The sequence below is a fragment of the Scyliorhinus canicula genome, chromosome 1, assembly GCF_902713615.1.
Source record: "Scyliorhinus canicula chromosome 1, sScyCan1.1, whole genome shotgun sequence".
NCBI classification, from domain to species: Eukaryota; Metazoa; Chordata; class Chondrichthyes; order Carcharhiniformes; family Scyliorhinidae; genus Scyliorhinus; species Scyliorhinus canicula.
In genome coordinates, this window is record NC_052146.1 from 207358907 (window position 1) to 207383378 (window position 24472).

The 24472-nt window shown below is 44.8% G+C and overlaps 1 protein-coding gene across 2 annotated transcripts in view; it reads left to right on the plus strand.

Moving 5' to 3' along the window:
* Positions 1-24472, plus strand: part of snap25a (synaptosome associated protein 25a) — a 186438-nt gene that overhangs the window by 156483 nt on the left and 5483 nt on the right. The window contains exons 5-7 of one of the 2 annotated variants that reach the window (XM_038806670.1): positions 3270-3387; positions 9174-9299; positions 19967-20111. In XM_038806670.1, coding sequence (XP_038662598.1) covers positions 3270-3387; positions 9174-9299; positions 19967-20111 — 389 coding nt within the window. Of the gene's footprint in view, positions 1-3269; positions 3388-3558; positions 3677-9173; positions 9300-19966; positions 20112-24472 lie in introns of both variants that reach the window. The other variant, XM_038806662.1, reaches the window with a different exon arrangement.

Here is a 24472-nt window from a genome sequence, read left to right on the forward strand (position 1 = left end):
AGAGAGCTTTTGGAGAAACTTTGGAGAATCATTGGAGAAAGGAGTTGAATTGTGATCTTCCTGACCCTGACAATTCTCCCACAGTAAGATAGATTGAAAGCTGGAGCTTTCTTGTTTAATGGGAAATTAAGTAATAGTGTTTAAGGCCTAATTGTAAGTTCTTTTTGGGTGTGAAGTTAAAACGTTAATACTGTATTCATAATAAAATTTTGTTTTAGAAATACCAAAGCCCTATTCTTCATGCAATCACTCCTAGAGGGAATAATTATTTTAGCACAGTCTTAGATATAAAGTAAATATTATTTGGTCCTGTATCCTGGCTGCTGTTGGGGTCTGGTCTGGGATCATAATGCACTCATGAAATAAAGAGGGAGGAGTGTTGTGGTGTTATGTATCTGGGAATATATTCCTACTGATTCTGTGTCAGAAATGTATAGTGACGTTAGCAGAGTATTTGAGCAGGCTGTGGATAGATCACCATCTTGATTTTATGATCAACACCCTTAACAAAGCATTCATCGTGCTTTACAAGAATCCAGAGTGCGGGAGCCTCTGTACCTTTTCTCTTTCTGGCAACAAAGAAACATTTTTTTATAAATGTTTTTTATTGAGTTTTCATATTTTATATATTAAAAATTATTAGAGAGAAAAAAAGAAAACACAAAAATTTAACATGTATATTTACAGGTAAGCATCTTCATAACAACAATTGTAGCCGCCCCCTTTAGCCGGCATACATATTTTACATTCCCCAGTATGGCTGAGGCACATGTTTATAGGCATTTATTTATAGTTTGGTTTTGGGCCTTAGCTTGCCATCAAACCCCCATAACAAACCCGTAACCCCCCCCCCCCCCCCCCCCCCCCCGGCTACCTTCCCCCGATTCCCATCCATTTTCCCCTGATTCTTGGCCACCCGACTATTCTTCCTCTTGTACGTTGGCCACAAACAGGTCCCGGAACAATTGCATGAATGGCTCCCACATTCTATGGAAGCCGTCGTCCGACCCTCGGATGGCGAATTTGATTTTCTCCATTTGGAGAGATTCCGAGAGGTCGGACAGCCAGTCTGCAGCTCTGGGCGGTGCTGCTGACCGCCAGCCAAACAGAATTCTACGGCGGGCGATCAGGGAGGCAAAGGCAAGGGCGTCTGCCCTCCTCCCCAGGAATAGATCTGGCTGGTCTGAAACCCCGAAGACCGCCACTATCGGGCATGGCTCCACCCTCACCCCCACCACTTTGGACGTAGCCTCGAAGAAGGCTGTCCAGTAATCCACAAGTCTGGGGCAAGACCAGAACATGTGGGCGTGGCTGGCTGGGCCTCTTTGGCACCGTTCACATCTGTCCTCCACCTCCGGGAAGAACCTACTCATACGGTTTCTCGTTAAGTGGGCTCTATGTGCCACTTTTAGTTGTGTCAGGCTGAGCCTTGCGCACGTGGAGGTGGAGTTGACCCTATGCAGTGCTTCGCTCCAGAGTCCCCACCCTATCTCCATCCCTAGGTCGTCCTCCCATTTCCTTCTTGTTGCGTCCAGTACGGTGTCGTCCCTTTCTACCAGTCGGTCATACATGTCGCTACAGTTCCCTTTCTCTAGGATACTTGCGTCCAGTAGGTCTTCCAGTAGTGTCTGTCGTGGCGGTTGTGGGTACGTCCTTGTCTCCTTTCGTAGGAAGTTTTTGAGCTGCAGGTACCGTAGCTCGTTCCCCCCAGCTAGCTGAAATTTCTCTGTCAGTTCGTCCAGTGTTGCGATCCTGTCGTCCGTGTATAGGTCCCTAACTGTCAGTGCCCCCCCCGTCCTGCCTCCACCTTTTGAAGGTGGCGTCAGTCAGTGCTGGTGTGAAGCAACAAAGAAACATGACAGTTTCAAACTGTAAGAAGCTTGTGAACGATCTCATGGAGTCCAAAACTTATTGGAGTATTTCTGATTGACTTATGAGCACATGATTTCAATTATTGTACAATAAAGTGTCATGAGAACACAGTTTTCTTTTGAATATCTGACTCTGTATTTTAGAAGCCAGCAGAGGTCAATTTTGCAGAGGTCACATTTGCAGTGGAGCCCCTTCAAAATTAAGTTTGAAAATCACTACTTAATGGCATTTCTGTTTTAACATAAGAAAGATTTGCATTTTTATAAGAAACTTCAGGTTGCCCCAAGGCATTTTATAGCCAATAAGATCACAATAAATAAATGCAGGAGCACGCCATTCACCCCATCAAGCTTGCCCCACCATTCAGTAATATCATGGCTGATCTGATTGCGACATTATCACCACTTATTTTCTTGTCCCTCAAAAACTCTTGACTCCCTTCACAATCAAAAATCCATATAACTGCCTTGAATATACTCAATGGCCCGGCCTCCACTGCTCTCTGGGGAAGAGAATACCAAACACCATGACCCCTGAGAGAGAAAATGTCTCCTTATCTCTATCTTAAATGGGATACCCCTTAACTTTAAACTGTGCCGCTAGATTGACATTACCCCACAAGAGGAAATATCCTCTCAGTATCTATCCGGTCAAGCCCCATCAGAATCTTATATCTTTCAATACAATTTTAAAATATGATCACTGTTATAATTCAGGAACCTGAGGACCAATTTGCACATAGCAAGGTCAGACAGGCAGCAATGAGATATTGGCCAGATAATCTAATTTTTTGGTTCAGGGATAAAAATTATTAACTCCTATCTGCGCTTATCTCCAAATACGACCTGGGATCTTTCACATCCACCAAAGAGAGCAGATGGGGCCTTCATTTCACTTCTTATCCTAAAGATGGCACTTCTGGCAATGCAGCACTCCCTCAGTACTGAGTGTCAGCTTAGGTATTATGCTCAAGACCCCAGAATGGGAATTGTACCCTACAAACATCTGATGCAGAGGCAAAAGTGTTACCAACGGATCCATGGTTAATGACTGGCAAAAGAAGAGAGGATGTGGAGGGAAACAATAGTTTTTCATCAAAGGTGAACTATTGTGAAGATTTGAATTTTTCTTCCTCCTCTGCAGTACGTTTGGGTTTTAGAACATTACCGTCAACTGTTCAATGCTATCATAATGCTAAAAGATTAGCTAATTATTTTCCTTTCTAGGTCTATCAACAAGAAATATTTTGGTCCAGCAGTCACTGTGCATACGACAGTAGCAATGTATCAAATTAGTGAACCTTTCTCTACCTTCATAACTTAGATTACATGGTCATTATTCATGGTCAATGCAAACCAAAATTCATTCCACTACTATCATCCCTTTATCCTGACCAGAACAACTTGATCGTGTGGAAGATGGCATGAACCATATCAACCAGGACATGAAGGAAGCTGAGAAAACTTTAAAAGATTTAGGGAAATGCTGTGGCCTTTTCATATGTCCTTGTAACAAGTAGGTACTAGGCACTGGCTCTAATGTGTGGTGTCCAGCTGTCAAAGTGAATGTCCAAAGTGTTCCTTTTTGAATTGTCGTTCTTTTTTTTTTGTTGTTGTCCTTTCTTTCTCATCTGCTTCATTGTGTGGGATGTATAAACAAAACAAAAAAAATCTTGTGTTTAATCAGAACAACTGGAACGCATCGAGGAAGGAATGGACCAAATCAATAAGGACATGAAAGAAGCAGAAAAGAATTTGACAGATCTAGGAAAATTCTGTGGTCTTTGTGCCTGTCCATGTAACAAGTAGGTGGTGTCTGTCTGCCTGCCTGCCTGCCTAAGCATCTGGGCATCCAAGGCTCAAATTAAGCCTTGCACAGCTCATCCGCGCTTGGCATTAGTGGCAGGATGAGCGATTGGCATGCAGAGAAATTCTAATAGTTTAAAGGCATCCATTTCATAGTGTAGACTACCTAGTCGATCTAATGCATAGTAAAATCAGGCATGCTGCAATAGAATCCCTTCACTCTCGGTGTCACCTTTGTAAGCAATGCCCTAGCATGCTCATTATACAGATTATCAAACTATAATCTGGAGATGTTAAAACATAAATAATAGAGTATTACCAGAACACACTCAGCTTGTTATCAGTCGATGGAGCTGTCCAAGAATGGCCTATTTTATGTGTCAAGTGATGTGGGTAATAGTTTGTGATGTCAACATGTTCTGCTAAGTAGCAAAGAATGAACTGTGCAATAATGGATTTTCAGCATGTTGTGATCTATTTTAATATGTAACACCACCAGATTCACTATTGCTATTAAACATATTTATTGCTTGGGGGGATAATGTTTTTTTGAATGCATGGGTATAATATGACAGTCCAAACATGATTTCAAACCCAGCAATGTGGACATAAATTAGTCTTTTGTAGTCTCTATTCAGCTTCATTTTGTGAATGGATAACCTTGTTACCCAAGCATGTATATTTGGGCTCATTTGTTTTATACCTGAGTGTGTTCTTGTACATGATGTAATAATCTATTATTTCAGCAAACCAACTTAACAACAGATGATGATACAGGATCTGAGCATGTGCAGTAAACTGTGGATAAATATGGACAGTTTGTAACTTCCAAACAATGAATCCTGAAATTTAAGCAATAACAGCGAGAAAACGTTAGCTGTTTTTTTTTGTTTTGAAGTTTTCCAGGATTAAAATTGCTTTTTCTTCTCCCCACTTGATCTTTGGGAGTTCAGGCCCCTCTCCTAATGCTGACTCCGGTGTGGTCCCACTTGTTCCCAGTGTCAAGGAAGTCTACTTGGTCTAACCGTAGAGTTCTAGAACGTTTATGGCACAGAATGAGGCCACTCACCCCAGCATGTCTACTACGGCCAAGAAACGAGCCACGCCGGTTAATCCCACTTTCAGCATTTGCTTTGTCGCCTGCAGGTTATGGCTCTTGAGGTTCATATTCAGACATCTTACAAATTAGTTTAGGTTGAGTGTTTCTGCCTCTACCATTCTTTCAGACAGTGAGTTTCAGACCCCTACAGCCCTCTGGGTGAGCATTTTATTCTTCATCTTCCCTCTAATCTTTCTACCAATCACTTTAAATCTATACCCCTTAGTCACTAACCCCTCTGTTAAAGTAAATAGGCCCCTCCCCATCCACTCTATCCAGGCCCCTCACAACTTTGTACATCTCAATCAAATCTCCCATCAGCCTCCTCTGTTCCAAGGTGAACAACCCCAGCCTGTCCGATCTTTCCGCATAGCTGTGCCAGGTCCCTTCTGTGGATAAAAGCAAATTACTGCGGATGCTGGAATCTGAAACGAAAGGGAAAATGCTGGAAAATCTCAGCAAGTCTGGCAGCATCTGTAGGGAGAGAAACGAGCTAACGTTTCGGGTCCGTGACTCTTTGTCAAAGCTATGACAAAGAGTCATCGGACTCGAAACGTTAGCTCTTTTCTCTCCCTACAGATGCTGTCAGACTTGCTGAGATTTTCCAGCATTTTCCCTTCTGTGGATAGATTTAGAAACTCTTAACCCAGGGGATCTCGATTCCATTATGTTGGAGGGTTAGCAGGGGTTATGAGGGGCTCCACTTCCACAAGTTTATCCTGGAAGTATAAGAGAAAGGCATATTTGAGTCTTGGCCTTGTTTGCGGGTGTTGCAGTTATCCTCCGCTTTAGTCAAAAATTAATGGTATCAGATAATTTAATTTACCTAAAATGCACCATTTCAGTCCCAGTTCTGCTTGGTGATGACAATGGAGGTATAACAGGGGCTCCATTCCCTTTAACATTGTTTCAGTGCTGGTGAAAAATGGACCTCATTTTCAAAGCACTTGTACTAACACCAGTAGTTTTTTTGAACAAAACATTTCAATTTTTGAGCAAAAACCTGCAACTTTTATTCTGAAACCTTCATGGGCAGGGATAACTGGTTGCAGTCCAACATCTGGAAATATTCAGCAATCAGGCAGCAGCTGTGGAGGGAGTGATGCAGTTGACCTTTCAGGTTGACGACCATTAATCAGAACTGGGAAAAGTTGGAGATACGACGGGCTTAAAACAAGTATGGAAAAAGGGAAAGTGAGGGAGGGAGGAGAAAACGGGAATAGGATGGAAAACAGGACTGCATGGAAATATGAGACAGGAAATGGAATGCAATGAAGGTGTAAAAGGTAAACGAGAAAAATTAAAGTCCTGTCCGAGAGCAGAACTTCTTCAAGGTGGGAATCCCTCGAAGAGAAGTGGCGGCAGCTCAAGTGTCAATAGAAAATCAAAATACTGCAGATGCTGGATTCCAAAATAAACAAAGAAAATGTCAGAAATACTCAAGAGGGTTTGACACGGGGCAGCACGGTGGCGTAGTGGGTTAGCCCTGTTGCCTCACAGCGCCGAGGTCCCAGGTTCGATCCCGGCTCTGGGTCACTGTCCGTGTGGAGTTTGCACATTCTCCCCGTGTTTGCGTGGGTTTCGCCCCCACAACCCAAAGATGTGCCGGGTAGGTGGATTGGCCACGCTAAATTACCCCTTAATTTGAAAAAATGAATTGGGTACTCTAAAATTTTTTTAAAAGGGTCTGACAGCATCTGTGGAGTGTATGTTTGACCATTTATCAGCCTCCATACTTGTATTCAATCTTCAACTTGTTGCAGCTCCGACTTTTTCTCATTCTGGTGAAAGGTCATCAACCTGCAGCACGGTAGCATTGTGGATAGCACAATTGCTTCACAGCTCCAGGGTCCCAGGTTCGATTCCGGCTTGGGTCACTGTCTGTGTGGAGTCTGCACATCCTCCCCGTGTGTGCGTGGGTTTCCTCTGGGTGCTCCGGTTTCCTCCCACAGTCCAAAGATGTGCAGGTTAGGTGGATTGGCCATGATAAATTGCCAAAATCACCCTTAGTGTTGGGTGGGGTTACTAGGTTCTGGGGATAGGGTGGCGGTGTTGACCTTGGGTAGGGTGCTCTTTCCAATAGCCGGTGCAGACTCGATGGGCCGAATGGCCTTCTTCTGCACTGTAAATTCTACGATAATCTATGATAATCTGAAATGTTGGGTGAGATTTGCCCGATGTTCATGCCAAACCAAACTTCACCACAAAGTGCATATTTTAGATCCAAAGACAGCATTCACAAATTGATTTATATTCTACTTTGACAGAATTGCACAGGATCTATTCGAATTGGATGTAATGGTGAAGGCCCTTTGGTCCATTCTTCTGAAATGCTATCCCCACTGGTTTCCCATTATAACATTCGTTCACTAATTAAGTCTTGTGCCCTGTCCTCAACCACCTGGTGCATGACAACAGATTTGAGGTGTTGATCACTTCCTTGGTGAATAGGGTTGGACTGTAACCAGTTGTCCCTATCCATGAAGGTTTCAGAACAAAAGTTGGAGGTTTTGAGCAAAACTCACAGTGCATCAAATGGTGCCGTGGTGAACACTTTTTGAAAGTGCCTACCTGTTATGGGGTTGCATCACTCATACATGCATTGCAGCATCAATATGAGTACAGCCTTAGAATGGGCCTACTATATTACATGATGAATATACTGTATTGTCTTGTCAAATTAAAAGTGGGGTCTATTTTTTTTAAGCTCCATGGAAACCCAATAGCAGCTCTTTAACTCATGCTTTCGGGGCCAAGGGAATTGCTCCATGTGACTGCTGATTATTTTCTCTCTGTTGTCAGCATTTCTTTTACCCCTTGCCTTGACAGCCTTTCCTAGATCTTAAATTAACATACAGCGACTAGGGAGTGACTGTCTGGCAGCATCATGTTCTTGAACCCACATGTCTATGCCATTGAGTGAGTCACAGGGAACAAATTGGCGGCAAAGCCACTGGAATTTCATCTGCTGTCCATAATACCACCCCTGTATCCCCCTGCCCAATGAAATGAATGGAACTGAATAACGGGTGGAGGGTACATATAGAAGGCAACTGATGCCCTACTAGCAGTTTTGTGTGCCCGGTCAAACCCATGAGTGTTCAAAAACAAATAGTCAACTTTTCTACCAGAATCTGTTGGGCTGGATGGCTAAGAGTTAGGTTGGCTTTAATAAAGGGAATTACTTTCTGACATGATTAACACAGTACATGCTGCACATCTCAGAGACCTGATACTGCAGCAATGCCATGATTTATATCTTACTGTAGCTGCACGCATGAGAATGGGTCTTTCTATCCATATGAAATGCACACTAGCTTTGCGAATCATGATTTTCTTTTTCAGCTTGCTGCGGACTAATTTCTTTGGTTCTGGGTTTACAACTTTCCACTGTTGTTTGGCCATCAGAGATCCATTCTAATTGTGTGCTTAGCCAATCATTAGTACCCTCACTGTTGGTGCTTCTTATGCAAATGAACCAGTAGGGTGGCGGGTCTGCCTGAATGCACTTCGTATTCCCTTTTCATGCCCAGGGTCTAAGCATGAACAAGGTGCAAGGGTTGATTCAGTGCTTTCCCTTCTGAATCCTGATATTCCACTGATTGCTTTTTCTTTTGCTGTTGCATTTGTTCTATTGTACGTGTGTCTTCAGTTTGTACGTTCGTTGATAAGGGTGTGTACATCAGGCATCGATATGTGGCTAATGTATGACAAGTACCGATATATTATTCTGAAATGCAGCCAGTATTTCAAAAAGTTTCCACACAATATTGGTAGATTGGGTCCAAAATAATAAACAAGCAGCATCATGACGTGGATTTCCGAGCCCCTCCGCAGGTTGATGGACGTCTGGCGGGCCCTGCCACATCCCACGTGGCAACCATGGAGGGACTGGAGAATCATGTCTCTGATCTTACAGCTTTGACAAGCAATTTTGATACTATTAGCCACCTGGTTCATGATATCAAATACCAGCGTTATTGTAAAATGATAAAGAGGACAGAGTTACATTTTCGTAGTTATATCATCTTAAATTATTCTCAAAAGGCGACAGTCTGATTTCTGTCATGTGATGTCCATGCTTAACTTGGCAGTCTTTTTTTTCTGTCTGCTAATGTTAGTGTTTTACGTCTTGTTCTGTGTAACGGTCCAAAGTTTAATTAAATCCAATGGAATAATATTGGAAATAATCATTCCTATGTGAACTGTTGTGCACTGAAAAATGTAATATGTGTTTGGCGCAGACTTGGCCACATTTTCCCAGAACAATATGATATATCGGTATCAATTTCCTAAAATATCCACCTGCCTGATGCAGTTAGAAATGTGAATGTAAGATATCCTGCTTTGCGCCATAGTTTCTATCTACCTTACGATGATCTGTTCTACCTGTGCAGACTCAAGTCAAGTGATGCTTACAAGAAGGCCTGGGGAAATAACCAAGATGGGGTCGTAGCCAGTCAGCCTGCTCGCGTGATGGATGAACGTGAGCAGATGGCTATCAGTGGAGGATTTATTCGCAGGTGAGATGAGCCATATAAACCCAAAATCCGCAAGTCGAATGATGTGCTATTAATTAGACTTTTCTACAGCTCTAAGTCATGAATGGGCAAACTTACCCATGAAAGGGGGCTGTGACATTTTGCCAATAGGAAGGGCTCACAGTTCTCCACAGTGATCAGAAAGTTTAGAACTCAGTGGGTGGAATTTAATATAATTTACCTGTGTCCAGTCCACTGCATGATTGGAGAACCAGTGAGAGACTCTCATTAATTCTGAGGGCGTGGTTCGACCAGATTAAATGCTTTTCAAGGCACTTAACTAGCCAGCATCTGCCTTCCCTGGGATTCAGGACACCATGGGCAGGAATCCTGCCCACCGAGAGCTGCCAGCCCACCAGGATCAATACCTGCTGCTGGTATTGCTCCACAATCACCAGAGAGCATATTGGGATATACTGACAGTCTGGAGAAAAGTATGGAGGGATTTTCTTAAGAGGAGAGGTTGTGTAGGTTGGGACTTTACTCATTGGAGTTTAGAAGAATGAGAGGCGACCCTATTGAGACATATAGGATTCTCAGGTGGCCTGACAGGGTAGATGATGAAAGGTTGCTTCACCTTGTGGGAGAATCTAGGGCCAGACAACATAATCTCAGAGTAAGAGGTCGCCCATTTAAGACAGAGACGAGGAGAAATTTCTTCTCTCAGAGGGCAGTGAATCTGTGAAATTCTTTACTGCAGAGGGCTGTGGAGGCTGGGTCATTAAGTATGTTTTAGGCAACGGTGACGTGGGGACGGGCAAGGCAGAGGAGCCAAGGAAGGGCAAGGACGCTCATGGTTGCGATCACAACAAAGGCAACAAGGTACTCCCAGGTAACAACAAACTATCCCCTGGTATTTTTAATACTAGAAGGCAACATGTATCCAGTTAACATGGCACAGTTGTGGTAACTGATCACAGGGGCCCAAAGTGATGGCCCCGCATCTATACACTTGTTACCTTTGTATACATACTTGTTTATATTCCTAATTTTTTCTTTTATTTTTGCCTCCTATACCCACTCTGTAAATATTGCTTTATTACTGGGTGATGCTCCTAACAATGTTATTATAAATGCAAAACCAATAAAAATACTTTTTTTTTAAAAAAAGGATGTTTAAGGTAGAGATAGACAGGTTTTTAATCAGTAAGGGAATCAAGGGTTTAAAACTGGGAAATTGAAGATTATCAGATCAGGCATGATCTAATTGAATGGCGGAGCAGATTCAATGAGCTAAATGGCCTACTTCTGCCATTCCATCTTATGGATCCCTGTACCCCAGTGAATGAGGATGGAGAAGGGTGATGTGGGGATAGGGAATCAGAGGCAAGGGCAGGAGAGATGAGAGGTGGCTTTCAGTGGCAACCCACCTTCCCAATACTGGGTATTTTGATCTGATACTAAGTGCCTTCAAATCGGGACTCCCCCTTATTGGCTGCAAGCAAACCTGATGGGGTTTGTTGGGCAACCTTCAAGGCCATGACACTCGCATGTAATCCCTCAGCTGCTACTAAATTCCAGTGGGCTCAGGGATAATTGCTGTCAATTGACTCAATAATAGGTTTGATTGAAATCCCTCCATGCGAGGGAGAATTCTCCCCCCCCCCCCCCCCCCCCCCCCCCCCCCCCAAGGGCCCATTCCTGCCTTCAACTTAATCATGGGAATCTTTCCTGCTGGGAAGACTGACATGCGGACTCTCCTGTGATTAACTGGGCCTGGCCGCCATGTTTCCCACTATGACAGGCTGCATTAAATCATAGAATCATAAAAACGTTACAACACAGAAGGAAGCCATTCAGCCCACCATGTTTGTACTGGTTCTTCAAAGGAGCAGTTCACCTAATATCTCTCCCCTGCCTATTCCAACGGCCCTTCATATTCTTCCTATTCAGATACCAAGCCAATTCCCTCTTGAATGCCTCAATTCAGCCTGCTGCCACCACACTCGCAGGAAGCGCATTCCATATTCTAACCACTCGCTACATGAAAATCTTTCTGTTTGTGTCTCTATAATTCTTTTGTCAAGTAATATTTGTGCCACACAAGTGCCAGGCAATGACCATCTCCAACAAGAGAAAATCAAACCATCGCTCCATGACATTCAATGGCATTACCATCACTGAATCCCCCACTATCAACATCCTGGGTGGTTACCATTGACCACAAACTGAACAGGACTAGCCATATAAATACTGTGTCTACATGATCAGGTTAGAGTAACTCGCCCTCTGACTCCAGAAAGCCTGTCCACCACCCACAAGACACAAACCAAAAGTGTGATGGAATCGTCCCTGCTTACCTGGATAAGTGCAACACTTAAGTAGCTCGACTGACTCCAAGACAAAGCAACCCACTTGATTGGCACCCCTTCCACAAACATTCACTCCCTCCACCACCGATGTACGGTAGCAGCAGTGTGTACCATCTACAAGATGCACTGCAGAAACTCACCAAGGCTCCTTAGGCAGCACCTTCCAAATCATCTAGAAGGACAAGGGCAGCAGATACATGGGAACACCACCACCTGGAAGCTCCCCTTCAAGTCACTAACCCATCTTGACTTGGAAATATATTGCCGTTCCTTCACTGTTGCTGGGACAAAATCCTGAAACACCCTCCCTAACAGTGGGTGTACCTACAATACATGGACTGCAGTGGTTCAAGAAGGCAGCTCACCATCCCCTTCTCAAGAGCATCTCGGGATGAGCAACAAATGCTGGCCTAGCCAACGAACTCAACATCCCATAAAAATGAATTTTTCAAAAATGCCACAAATCTGCACTCTCTGGTTCTCAATTCTCCCACCAATAGGAATAGTTTCTCCAGATCTACTCTATCCAGAGACCTCATAATTTTGAAGGTCTCAACTTTCTCTTCTAAGAACTATTTCTGATCTATCAAAACTTATCAATAAACTAGGTCGAGGAGTAACTAAATTTGAGGGCAGGGATTAGTATTTAGCATTTAATTTTACGGTAAAAAATCTAGCATCAGGGCCATATAGTTCGTTGTAACTCAATCTAACAATAATTCAAGCTTTTATTTTAAATTAATTAACTAGTGCTTAAATGTCACTCAGCAGGGTGTAGTGCTCCAACTGTGAGATGTGGCAGATCTGTGACGTTTTCAGCGTTCTGGTCGACTGCATCTGTAGCAAGTGTAACCAATGGCAGCTCCTCACAGACCGCGTGGTTCGGTTGGAGCAGGTTTCAGAAAACATCGTAGATAGGAGTTATAGAGACGTGGTCACACCCAAGGTGCAAGCCGACAGATGGGTGACCACTAGAAAGGGCAGGCAGTCAGCGCAGGAATCCCCTGTGGCTGTCCCCCTCTCTAACAGGTATATTGTTTTGGATACTGTTGAGGGGGATAGCGTATCAGGGTGTTGTATTCTATATTTTCCCCGCATCTTGACTGTAATAGAGAAATTCAAACAGCATTCATTAGGTAAGCAAAACTGAACTTTATTCACTAATTAGAACTGCTAGCAGAAATTGGCAGAAACTTGGAAAGTCGGAAGGCAGTCAATTACAAACTGCGGAGTCCGTCCCAAGTCTGCGCTAGTACAGAAAAAGAAGGCGATTCTTATACATTATAGGATCAAGATAACATGAATACAGCTTGGTCAGGAATTTGGTCAAAAGTAAAACATAAGTAATAATCGTTACAATGGCGGCACCTTGCTGACCGCCAGGGGACTTGAGTTTTATATTATTATCTTGTCTTTGTTTTAAGTAAGGGAAGAAGTTGTTTAGGAACAGGAAGAGATAGTTGTTCAGCTTGTTATGTATTAAGACTACTTCTAGCTCCAAGCCTTATCTAGACTCTCAGAGTCACCCGGTTCCCATAGACAGGCTGTCTCTGTTTCTGTGCCTTAGGTTATATGACATTAGTTTAAATTCACTTGTACCAAGAAAACTTGACTACTTTTCCCATCATGCCATTATTTGCTTCATACAATACCGCAAGGGGAAAACAACAGCAACCAGAACAGTGGCACCACAACTGGCTCTGTTGCTCAGCAGGGGAGGGCAAAGTGCAGGAGAGCGATAGTTACAGGGGACTCGATAATAAGGGGCAAAGGTAGGCACTTCTGTGGATGTGAAAGAGACTCCAGGATGGTATATTGCCTTCCTCGTGCCAGAGTCAAGATGTCTCTGAATGAACACAGGACATCCTGAAGGGGGAGGGTGAACAGCCAGAGGTCGTAGTACACGTAGGTACTTAACGACACAGGCAGGAAGAGTGATGAGGTCCTGCAGAAAAAGTTCAGGGAGTTCGGCAGTAAGCTAAACAGCAGGACGTCTAGGGTTGTAATCTCAGGATTACTCCCTGTGCCACGTGCCACTGAGGCTAGAAATGGGGGGATAATGCAGCTAAATACGTGGCTAAACTGGTGGTGTAGGAGGGAGGGTTTCAGATTTTTGGACCATTGGGATCTCTTCCGGGGCAGGTGGAGCCTGTACAAGAAGGGCGGGTTGCATCTAAACTGGAGGGGCACTGATATCCTGGCTGGGAGGTTTGCTAGATTCACTCGGGAGGATCTAAACTAGTATGGCAGGGGGTGGGAACCAGAAAAAGAGCTTCGAAGGTGTAATAACTGAAGGGGAAATAGAGAACCAAAATAAAAGAACAACATCACCCTCGGGCAGAGCAAAAAAGGTGAAAAAGTGTGAAAAGGGAGGAGGTCAATGCAGGATTGAGGGTGTTGTACCTAAATGCGTGCAGTGTACGGAACAAGGTTGCGCACATTTAAATTGGCCGGTACGATGTTGTGGGCATCACAGAGAAGTGGGTGTAAGGGGATCAGGGCTGGGATCTAAATGTACAAGGATATGCGTCCTATCAAAAGGACAGGCAGATGGGCAAAGGGGGCGGGTTGCATTGTTAGTAAGGAATGAAGTTAAATCGATAGCAAGGAGCGATATAGGATAAGAAGACATAGAATCTCTGTGGGTAGAGTTGAGGAATCGCAAAGGTAAAAAGGCCCTGGTGGGGGTTATGTAGCAGTAGTCAGGATGTGGGACAGAAAATAAATCAGGAGTTAGAAAAGGCATGTAAAAAAAGGCAATATTACAATAATCATGGGGGACTTCAGTATGCAGGTAACTACAAAGATATGAATGAGGAGCTGGCCAGAGTTGATTGGAAAAGGAGCCTAGCAGGGAAGACAGTGGAACAGCAATGGCAGGGGTTTTGGGGGGTTATTCGGGAGGCACAACAGAAATTCATCCAAGGAGGAGGAAACATGCTAAGGGAAGGACGAGGCACCATGGCTGACGAGGGATGTCAAGGACAGCATAAAGGCTAAAGAAAAGAATAAAAAGTGGCGAGGATTAGTGGGAAGCCTTTAAAAGCAAGCAGAGGACAACTAAAAAGGCAATAAGGGGGGAGAAGATGAAGTGTGAGTGCAAGCTAGCTAGTAATATAAAGGAAGATAGGAAGAGTTTTTTTCAATATATGAAGGGTAAGAGAGAGGCAAAAATAGACATTGGACCATTGGAAAATGTGGCTGGAGAAGTAATAATAGGAAACAAAGAAATGGCAGATGAACTGAATAATTATTTTGTATTAGTCTTCACGGTGGAGGACATTAGTGGGATGCCAGAGCTCCAGGAGAACCAGGGGCAGAGGTGAGTGCAGTGACCATTATTAAGGAGAAGGTTCTGGGGAAACTGAAAGGGCTGAAGGTGGATAAGTCACCTGGACCGGATAGGCTACACCCCAGGGTTCGAAAAGAGCTCAGGAGATTGTGGAGGCATTAGTGATGATCTTTCAGGAATTACTGGAGGCAGGAAGGGTCCCAGAGGACTGGAAAGTGGGCTAATGTAACACCACTGTTTAAGAAGGGAGGGAGGAAGAAGACGGGAAATTATAGACCGGTTAGCCTGACTTCAGTCATTGGTAAGATTTTAGAGTCCATTATTAAAGATGAGATTGCGGAGTACTTGGAAATGCATGATAAAATAGGACTGAATCAGCACGGCTTCGTCAAGGGGAGGTCTTGTCTGACAAATCTTTGAGGAAGCAACAAGGAAGTTAGACAAAGGAGAACCAGTGGACGTGATTTATTTAGATTTCCAGAAGGCCTTTGACAAGGTGCCGCATAGGAGACTGTTAAATAAGTTAAGAGCCCATGGTGTTAAGGGTAAGATCCTGGCATGGATAGAGGATTGGTTGACTGGCAGAAGGCAGAGTGTGGGGAAAAAGGGGTTATTTTCAGTATGGCAGCCAGTGACAAGTGGTGTACCTCAGGGGTCGGTGCTGGGACACAGCTTTTCACAACATACATTAATGATCTGGAGGAAGGAACTGAAGGCACTGTTGCTAAGTTTGCAGATGATACAAAGTTCTGTAGAGGGGCAGGTAGTATTGAGGAAGTAGGCGGGCTGCAGAAGGACTTGGACAGGCTAGTGGGCAAAGAAGCGGCAGATGGAATATAATATGGAAAAGTGTGAGGTTGTGCACTTTGGAAGGAGAAATGGAGGCATAGACGATTTTCTAAATGGGAAGATGCTTCGGAAATCAGAAGCACAAAGGAACTTGGGAATCCTTGTTCATGATTCTCTTAAGGTTTATGTGCAGGTTCAGTCGGCAGTTAGGAAGGTAAATGCAATGTTAGCATTCATGTCGAGAGGGCGATACTACCAGATCAAGGTATACTTCTGAGGCCATATAAGGCTCTGGTCAGACCCCAATTTGAGTATTGTGAGCAGTTTTGGGCCCCGTATAAGGAAGGATGTGCTGGCCTTGGAAAGGGTCCAGAGGTTCACAATCATGATCCCTGAAATGAGGAGTTTGTCATATGAGGAATGTTTGAGGACTCTGGGTCTGTACTCGTTGGAGTTTAGAAGGATGAGGGGGGAACCTATTGAAACTTACAGGATATGCCGTGGCCTGGACAGAGTGGACATGGAGAGGATGTTTCCACTTGTAGGAAAAACTAGAAGCAGAGGACACAATCTCAGACTAAAGGGACAATCCTTTAAAACAGAGATCAGGAGGAATTTCTTCAGCCAAATGGTGGTGAATCTGTGGAACACTTTGCCGCAGAAGGCTGTGGAGGCCAAATCACTGCGTGTCTTTAAGACAGAGATAGATAGGTTTTTGATCAATCAGGGGTTATGGGGAGAAGGCAGGAGAATGGGGATGAGAAAAATATCAGCTATGATTGAATGCCAGAGCAGACTCGATGGACCGAGTGACCTAATTCTGCTCATATGTTTAATGGTCTTATCTACACAACTGAAGTTCCTCATCCCTGGAAGAGCACTCATGAATCTTTTTTGCACGCTCTCTAAAGCCTAACGTGTGGTGCAGAGGACTAAACGTCAAACCAGTGACTTTTAAAGATTTCACATAACCTTCTGGTTTATACTGTATGCCACTATTGATAAAACCCAGGATGCCATATGCTTTATTAATCCCTCTCTCAACCTGCCACCTCCAATTATTTATGCATATATATACCCAGGTCCCTCTGCTCCTGCACCCCTTTAGAATTATACCCTTTATCGGGCAGCACGGTGGCCTAGTGGTTAGCACAACCGCCTCACGGCGCTGAGGTCCCAGGTTCGATCCCGGCTCTGGGTCACTGTCCGTGTGGAGTTTGCACATTCTCCCCGTGTCTGCGTGGGTTTCGCCCCCACAACCCAAAAATGTGCAGAGTAGGTGGATTGGCCACGCTAAATTGCCCCTTAATAGAAAAAATAATTGGGTAATCTAAATTTAAAAAAAAAAGAATTATACCCTTTATTTTATATTGTCTCTCTGCAATCTTCCGACCAAAAGAAATCACTTCACACTTTACTGCGTTAAATTTCATCTGTTACTTGACTCCCAATTCCATCAACGTGTCCTTGTCATTTTGTAGTTCTGCACTATCCTCATCAGAGTTAAATATGCCCCCTAGTTTTGTATCCTCTGCAGATTTAGAAATTGTTTCCGATACACCAAGGTCTCAGTAATTAATAACTATCAGGAAGAGCAGGGGCAAGAGAAAAACAATCTCATTGTCACTGTTGAGATATATCTGTTATCTCCTTGTCGCATTTCCACACTATCAGATGCTTTTTACTGACATGTGCTGTTGCAGACCTTGAAATTATACATGCAATTTTCACAACGCTAGCAAAGCAATACAATGCAATTAGATATCATAGCCACTAAAACAGTTTGGGCTTACATATAAAAGATATGAAAAACAGTACCAGTAGTCTACTATGACCATAGCTGATACTATTACTGAGCAAATCAGACCCCAGAGTGAAGTGTGTCTTGTTGATCATCAACTTTTTTGTTTTTGTGAAAACTAGGAGGAATAGATACTGACCTCAAAATCACAGAACTCCAGGAACACCTTTAGAATTTTAGAAATCAAAAGATGTGTTAAAACAAAAAAAAACTTAATCACTCAAAGTAAATGTAACACAATTAAACCAGTCTTACAGAAAGAAAACGTAAAACACATGCTTTGTCAAAAGCACACCATTCAACTACCTTCATGACAAAAACCGTTTAAAGATTTTAACCTTAAAAATCCAACGAATGTTAACCAAGTCATGGAATTTTCACTTTGATAAAGGTACATCTCACGACTTCTCCGACACGTCCACTCTGATGTGGAATCCCAAAAGGAGGATCAAAAACATTCTGCTTCCTAAAACAAAGACTCTCCTGGCTTAATTCTGAGTGACTGCCTCTGATTCAAACATTTCACAGCTTCCCAGCAATCCACACATGGGAGCTGCTCTTCAGGACTTTTCTCCATCGTAACTCTACTTTCCCTTCATATCTTTTCCCTCCTTCATCTCAGGTTTCATTGCCCTTAAACAACACTTTGAACTCAACCTCTCCAAATATAAAAATCTTTTTATATTTACCTCTACTGTCGGGTTAATAAAATTTAATGTATCTTCCTCTGTTTACTCATGGGACCTCTGGAAGATGCAAATGTCTCTTGTCACCTCTGAACTGCCTTTTGAAATTCAGCAGCTGAAAAGCCAATTTTCCCACTTATCTCACAATGCAAATTTCAGATCCAACCTATTTATTTATAACTCAAACTCACCATACCCTCGCCTTACGAATATCCACCTTGAACCTTTCATTTCTTAGGCCTCATAGGCAACATATCTCTAGTAACCTTCCTGCTGCTCAATTAACCCTGGTCTCTCTCTCTCACATGCAGCAATTTTCTTTAACTACACATAAAACATAATCACCAAAATCTAATAATGTACATCTCTCACTGCAGTTTAGAAGTTGTATAACAGTGCTTTTAAAATACGCAGGGAGAAACAGTGGGTGGTATTTTCTGGCCCCTCCTTCTGCTAGGATCCTCCGGTCCCATCAAAGTCAATGGAGATTTGAATGGCTTGCTGCGGCTGCCACAGGAAACCTGCCACTGCAGAGTGAGAAAATCACAGCCAGGTTGGTTAACATGTTGTAGATTTAACAGAGGTACAGGCTGATTACAATGAAAGCTGCAAGGGGAAAATCATATCAGTACAGCAGGTAAACCTGGATATTTCTGCTATTTTACGATTTTGATCTTTTAAACATATTCTCTTGTTTTATATCTTGAACGTGGTACATGGGGTAGATTTTGCAGTTGTGGGGGGGTGGTGTGGTGGGGGTGGTGCATTGCTCAATCCCTCCCCCCATTAGATAATTTAATTGGTAATTTAAAAAAAGGCCATCTGGCTGAGATAAACATGGCAGGGGTGACTGAACAAGGGAAGAGTGAGTCTTGCGCCCTTCGGTGGGCGGAAGTCCTGTCCTCAAGAGCTGCCAGCCAATTTGATTGGTCAGTAGCTCGAGCAGAACTACAATCAGACCCATGATGAAGAAGGCAACAGATCCCAAAACACCACTTGAAAATGCCTAAACAAAGGCTGCATGCAGTTTAATGTCATTTAGTTTGATTAAATAGAAACCATTGTTTTTTTTTAAGAGGCACCTTAGTGCGGTCAATCCACCTAACCTGCACATCTTTGTGTTTTGGGGGTGAGACCCACGCAGACAAGGGGAGAATGTGCAAACTCCACACGGACAGTGACCCGGGGCCGGGATCAAACCCGGGCCCTCGACGCCGTGAGACAGCAGTGCTGACCTATCACCACCATGCTGCCCTCAATAGAAGCCATTAAAAATTTGCCGAATAGGCAGATATCGGATGCCTCTAACCAATTTTAAAAGAGGATGTAAGCTTTTTGATACAATTCCTCTGCTGTATAGTCCAACCTGTGAGGTGATCTTGTCATGCAATGCGTAGTGTCCCTCCTTCTGAACCAGAAGCTCCGGGTTTGAGTCCCACCCCAGGGCTTGGTAGCCCAGGAGACGTGTTCATAACGTGATCAAAAGGGTTGAGTATGCCAACCTGCAAATCCTTCCAAACACATCAATGGAGGGAAGCAAGAGCGGGAGAGACTCCTGGTCAACCATGCAGATGTGGGATGGTGCCTTTCAAGCTATAGGCCCCTGATGACAGACTAGTAAACTGTTCCAGGAATTAGTAGCTATGAAAACAGACAAAGTCTGGCTTAGTGACCACTAGGTGCGGGAAGAGAATTGGAATTGATGAATAGCCCAACCTAAAACATATGAACAAAATAGTGTATTTTAAAGAAATTCTCTTCTGATGTAGGGTAACCAATGATGCCCGAGAAAATGAGATGGATGACAATTTAGAGCAAGTTGGTGGTATTATTGGCAACCTTCGCCACATGGCCCTTGATATGGGCAATGAGATTGATACACAGAACCGCCAGATTGACAGGATTATGGAGAAGGTAAGATTATTAGTATATCAATTTATAAAAGTTCTTTGGGGTGAATATTGAATTCTTTGTAACCTGAAATGACTATTTCTGAACTATTGGTGTTGTTACGTTTGTAATGTACTTTGACTTATTCATGAAAACGTTTTCTGATACATCTTGTCCTGTATTAGATTTCAAATTTGAAAACTCATACCATCCTATTGTAAGCAACGTTTAGAAAGGTCATGGCTGATCGACAGAGGAGAGGGGGGGGGGGGGGGGGGGGGGGGGGGGGTAGGGTCGTTGTCGTCCCCCCCCGACCAGGCCTGGTTACGTGGAATGTTCGTGGACAGAATGGGCCGGTCAAAAAGGCCCGTGTGTTCGCACACTTGAGACAGCTGGAGGCGGACATGGCCATGTTGGAAGAGACGCACTTGAAGCTGGGAGACAAAGTTAGACTGAAGAAGGGATGGATCGGACAGGTGTTCCATTCGGGATCGGACTTTAAAACAAGGAGGGTGGCAATCCTGGTTAATAAAAAGGTGGCATTCGAGGTGGGAAAGATAGAGGCAAACCCAGGGGGTAGATTTGTTATGTTTAGTGGGAAGCTGGAGGGAGTGGCAGTGGTGTTGGTCAGTATATACTCCCCAAACTGGGATGATGTTGCGTTTGTCAGGAGGGTGCTGGGCAGATTCCGGACTTGGACTCACACCGGCTGATTAAGGAGGGGGGGATTTTAATATGGGTTGGATCCGAGACTAGACCGGTCGAGTTCCAGGTCAGGAAAGAACTGCGGGGGTTTATGGAGCGCATGGGGGGGGTGGGGGTGGGACCGTGGAGATTTGGGAGGCCAAGGAGCATGGAGTATTCATTCTACTCTAATGTCCACAAGGTATATTCCAGGATAGACTTCTTCGTACTTGACAAAATGCTGTTAGCAGGGGTGGAGGACACTGAGTGTGCAGCAATCGTGGTGTCGGACCACGCTCCACACTGGATAGTCCTACGGGTAAGCACAGGAAAGACCCAATGTCCACAGTGGAGGTTAGATGTAGGGCTGTTAGCGGAGGATTAGATTTATGAGCAGGTGAGAGACGCAATTCGGGGGCTACATAAAGAGCAATGACATGGGAGAGACCGTGGCAGGGGTGGTTTGGGAAGCATTGAAGGCGGTTATCAGAGGGGAATTTATTTTGATTCGGGCCTACAGGGAGAAGACTGAACGAGCGGAGTTGGACAGGCTGGTTGGGGAAATCTTACAGGTGGGCAGGAGATATGCAGAGTCTCCGGATGAGAAGCTCCTGAAGGAGCATCAGAGACTCCAAATGGAATTTGGGCTCCTGTCCACAGGTAAGGCAGAAGGGCAGTTGAGGAGGGTGAAAGGGGCAATATACGAATATGGGGAGAAAGGCAGTAGGGTGTTCGCACATCAACTGAGGAAACAGGGCAGCGCGGTGGCGCAGTAGGTTAGCACTGTGGCCTCACGGCGCCGAGGTCCCAGGTTCGATCCCGGCTCTGGGTCACTGTCCGTGTGGAGTTTGCACGTTCTACCCGTGTTTGCGTGGGTTTCGCCCCCACAACCCAAAATGTGCCAGCTAGGTGGATTGGCCATGCTGAATTGCCCCTTAATTGGAAAAAATGAATTGGGTACTCTAAATTTATAAAAAAGAAAAAAAAAAGGAAAAAAAAAGAAAAAAAAACAAAAAATACTGAGGAAACAGGAGGCATCGAGAGAAATTGGGAATGGAAACGATATGAGGGGGAAGGTGGTGGTGGACCCGGGGCGGTAAATAATGTGTTTCGCGAATTCTATAGTCGACTCTATGATTCGAAACCACCAGCCCGGGAGGAGGGTACGAAACAATTTTTGGAGAGGCTAGAGTTCCCGAAGGTAGATGAGGAGCTGTTGGAATGCCTGGGGGGCCCAATTGGGCTCGGGGAGGTGATAGACGGATTGGGGGCGATGCAATCGGGTAAGGCCCCGGGACCTGATGGATACCCAGTGGAATTTTACAAAATGTTTTCTGAGTTACTGAGGCCGCTCCTGGTTAAGGCCTTTAATGAGTCTAAGGAGCTGGGAGTGCTCCCCCAACGCTATCGCAAGCATCAATCTCTCTCAACATGAAGTGGGACAAAGACCTGGAGAGCTGTAGATCGTACAGGCCGATTTCCCTTTTGAACATAGATGCTAAATTGCTGGCAAAGATCTTGGCCACACGTATAGACGATTGTGTCCCGGAGCTAATCGGGAAGGACCAGACGGGATTTGTGAAGGGCAGGCACCTGACGTCCAAGATTAGATGGCTCCTGAATGTTATAATGATGCCAGCGGAGGGGCGCGAGGTTGAGATGGTAGTAGCTATGGATGCAGAAAAGGCCTTTGACCGGGTGGAGTGGAAGTACCTATGGGATATTTTAGGCAGGTTCAGGTTTGGGCAGGGATTTGTGGATTGGGTCCGCTTGCTATACCAGGCTCCGGTGGCGAATGTAAGAACCAACCGGGTTCGGTCAGAATATTTTAGTCTCTGTAGGGGGACAAGACAGTGGTGCCAGCTCTTCCCACTACTGTTTACCCTGGCCATAGAGCACTTGGCAATGGCCATTAGATCATCGAATGTTTGGCAGGGGATAGTGAGAGGTTGGGGGGGGGGGGGGGGGGGTGGAGCACTACGCAGATGATTTACTGCTTTATATCACAGACCTTTTTGGGGGGGGATGGCTGGAATTATGGAGATACTGGAAGAATCTGGGCGGTTTTCAGGCTACAAGTTAAATATGGGAAAGAGCGAGAAAGTTACCTTTGAAGGTGGTGGGGAGGAGCTTTAGGTATCTGGGCATCCAGGCTAAGGATTGGGGACAGCTCCACAAGTTAAATCTGGGTAAAGCGGTCGATCAGATGAAAAGGGATTTCCGCAGTCCCGCTGACACTGGCGGGGCGGGTTCAGACAGTGAAGATGACGGTCCTCCCGAGATTGCTGAGTTTTTTTCAATGTTTCCCGATTTTTTTCCCCGAAGGCCTTTTTTAGGAAAATGAATGCAGCGATCTCGGGTTTTGTGTGGGCTGGTAAAACCCCATGGGTGAAGCAGGCACTCCTGGAACGAGGCCGCGGAGAGGGGGGCTTGGCCCTCCCGAGTTTTATTAATTATTACTGGGCGGCCAACATATCGATGGTCAGGAAGTGGGTAGTGGGCAAGGGGTCAGTTTGGGAGTGAGTAGAGGCGGCATCCTGTAAGGGTACGAGTTTAGAGGCATTATTGACGGCGCCCCTGCTGTTCTCGCCGGCTCGGTACTCCACAAGCCCAGTGGTAGTGGCAGCCCTGAGGGTGTGGGGACAATGGAGACAGCACATGAGATTGGCAGGGGTGCCAGTGTGGTCCAGAGGCAGGTTCCAAGCTTTCCTCGCCTCCCCCTGAGGGGACTGCAGGGTAAGGTGATGTCAAAAATGGGGATTGGGGAGGGTCTCGGAGATATATAAGGAGTTGATGGAATGGGAAGGAGTCCCTATTGGGGAGGTGAAGAGGAAGTAGGAAGAGGGGCTGGGAGGAGAGTTGGAAATTGAACTGTGGGAAAAGGCTTTGAAGAGAGTTAATTCACCCACGTCTTGTGCCAGACTTAGCCTAATCCAGTTCAAGGTAGTTGATAGGGCCCACATGATGGTAGCCCGGATGAGCAGGTTCTTTGAGGAAGTGGAGGATAAGTGCAGACGCTGTGGGGGAAGCCCAGCGAATCATGTACATATGTTCTGGGCGTGTCCGAAGTTGAGGGGATTCTGGCAGGGATTTGCAGATGTTATGTCAGAGGTCCTGGAAGGAAGGGTAACTCCGAGTCCAGGGTTGGTAATATTTGGGGTATCGGAAGATCCGGGGGCCAAGGAGGGGAGGGAGGCCTATGTTCTGGCCTTAACCCTGGTGGCCTGGAGACGGATTTTGCTGGGATGGAGAGACTCGGAACCCCCAATGTCAGGAGCGTGGGACAGCGACATGACAGGGTTTCTCAGCCTGGAAAAGGTTAAGATCGCATTGAGAGGATCAATTCAGGGATTCGCCCGGAGGTGGCAACCGTTCACCGACTTCTTCAAGAAAAATTGAACATCAGCAGTAAGGGCGGGGGGGGAAAGAGAGGGGGGAGGTAAATGCAGTGTAAGTCAAAGACAGGGAACTTAGTACACGGATAATTATGAAATAGGGTGGGTATAGTAGGGGATGTTGTTTTTAGTTTTTTTGCGTGTGTCGGCCCACGCGGTTGTTTAAGGAATGTTAAAGTGTTAAACTGTCAACTGTGAAAATTACAAATGCTTCAATAAAATATTTTCTTTAAAAAAAGTAAGTAACGTTTAGGTGTGATGTCCCACATCAACTCTGTAAATACAATAAGAGGCAGCATACACAGG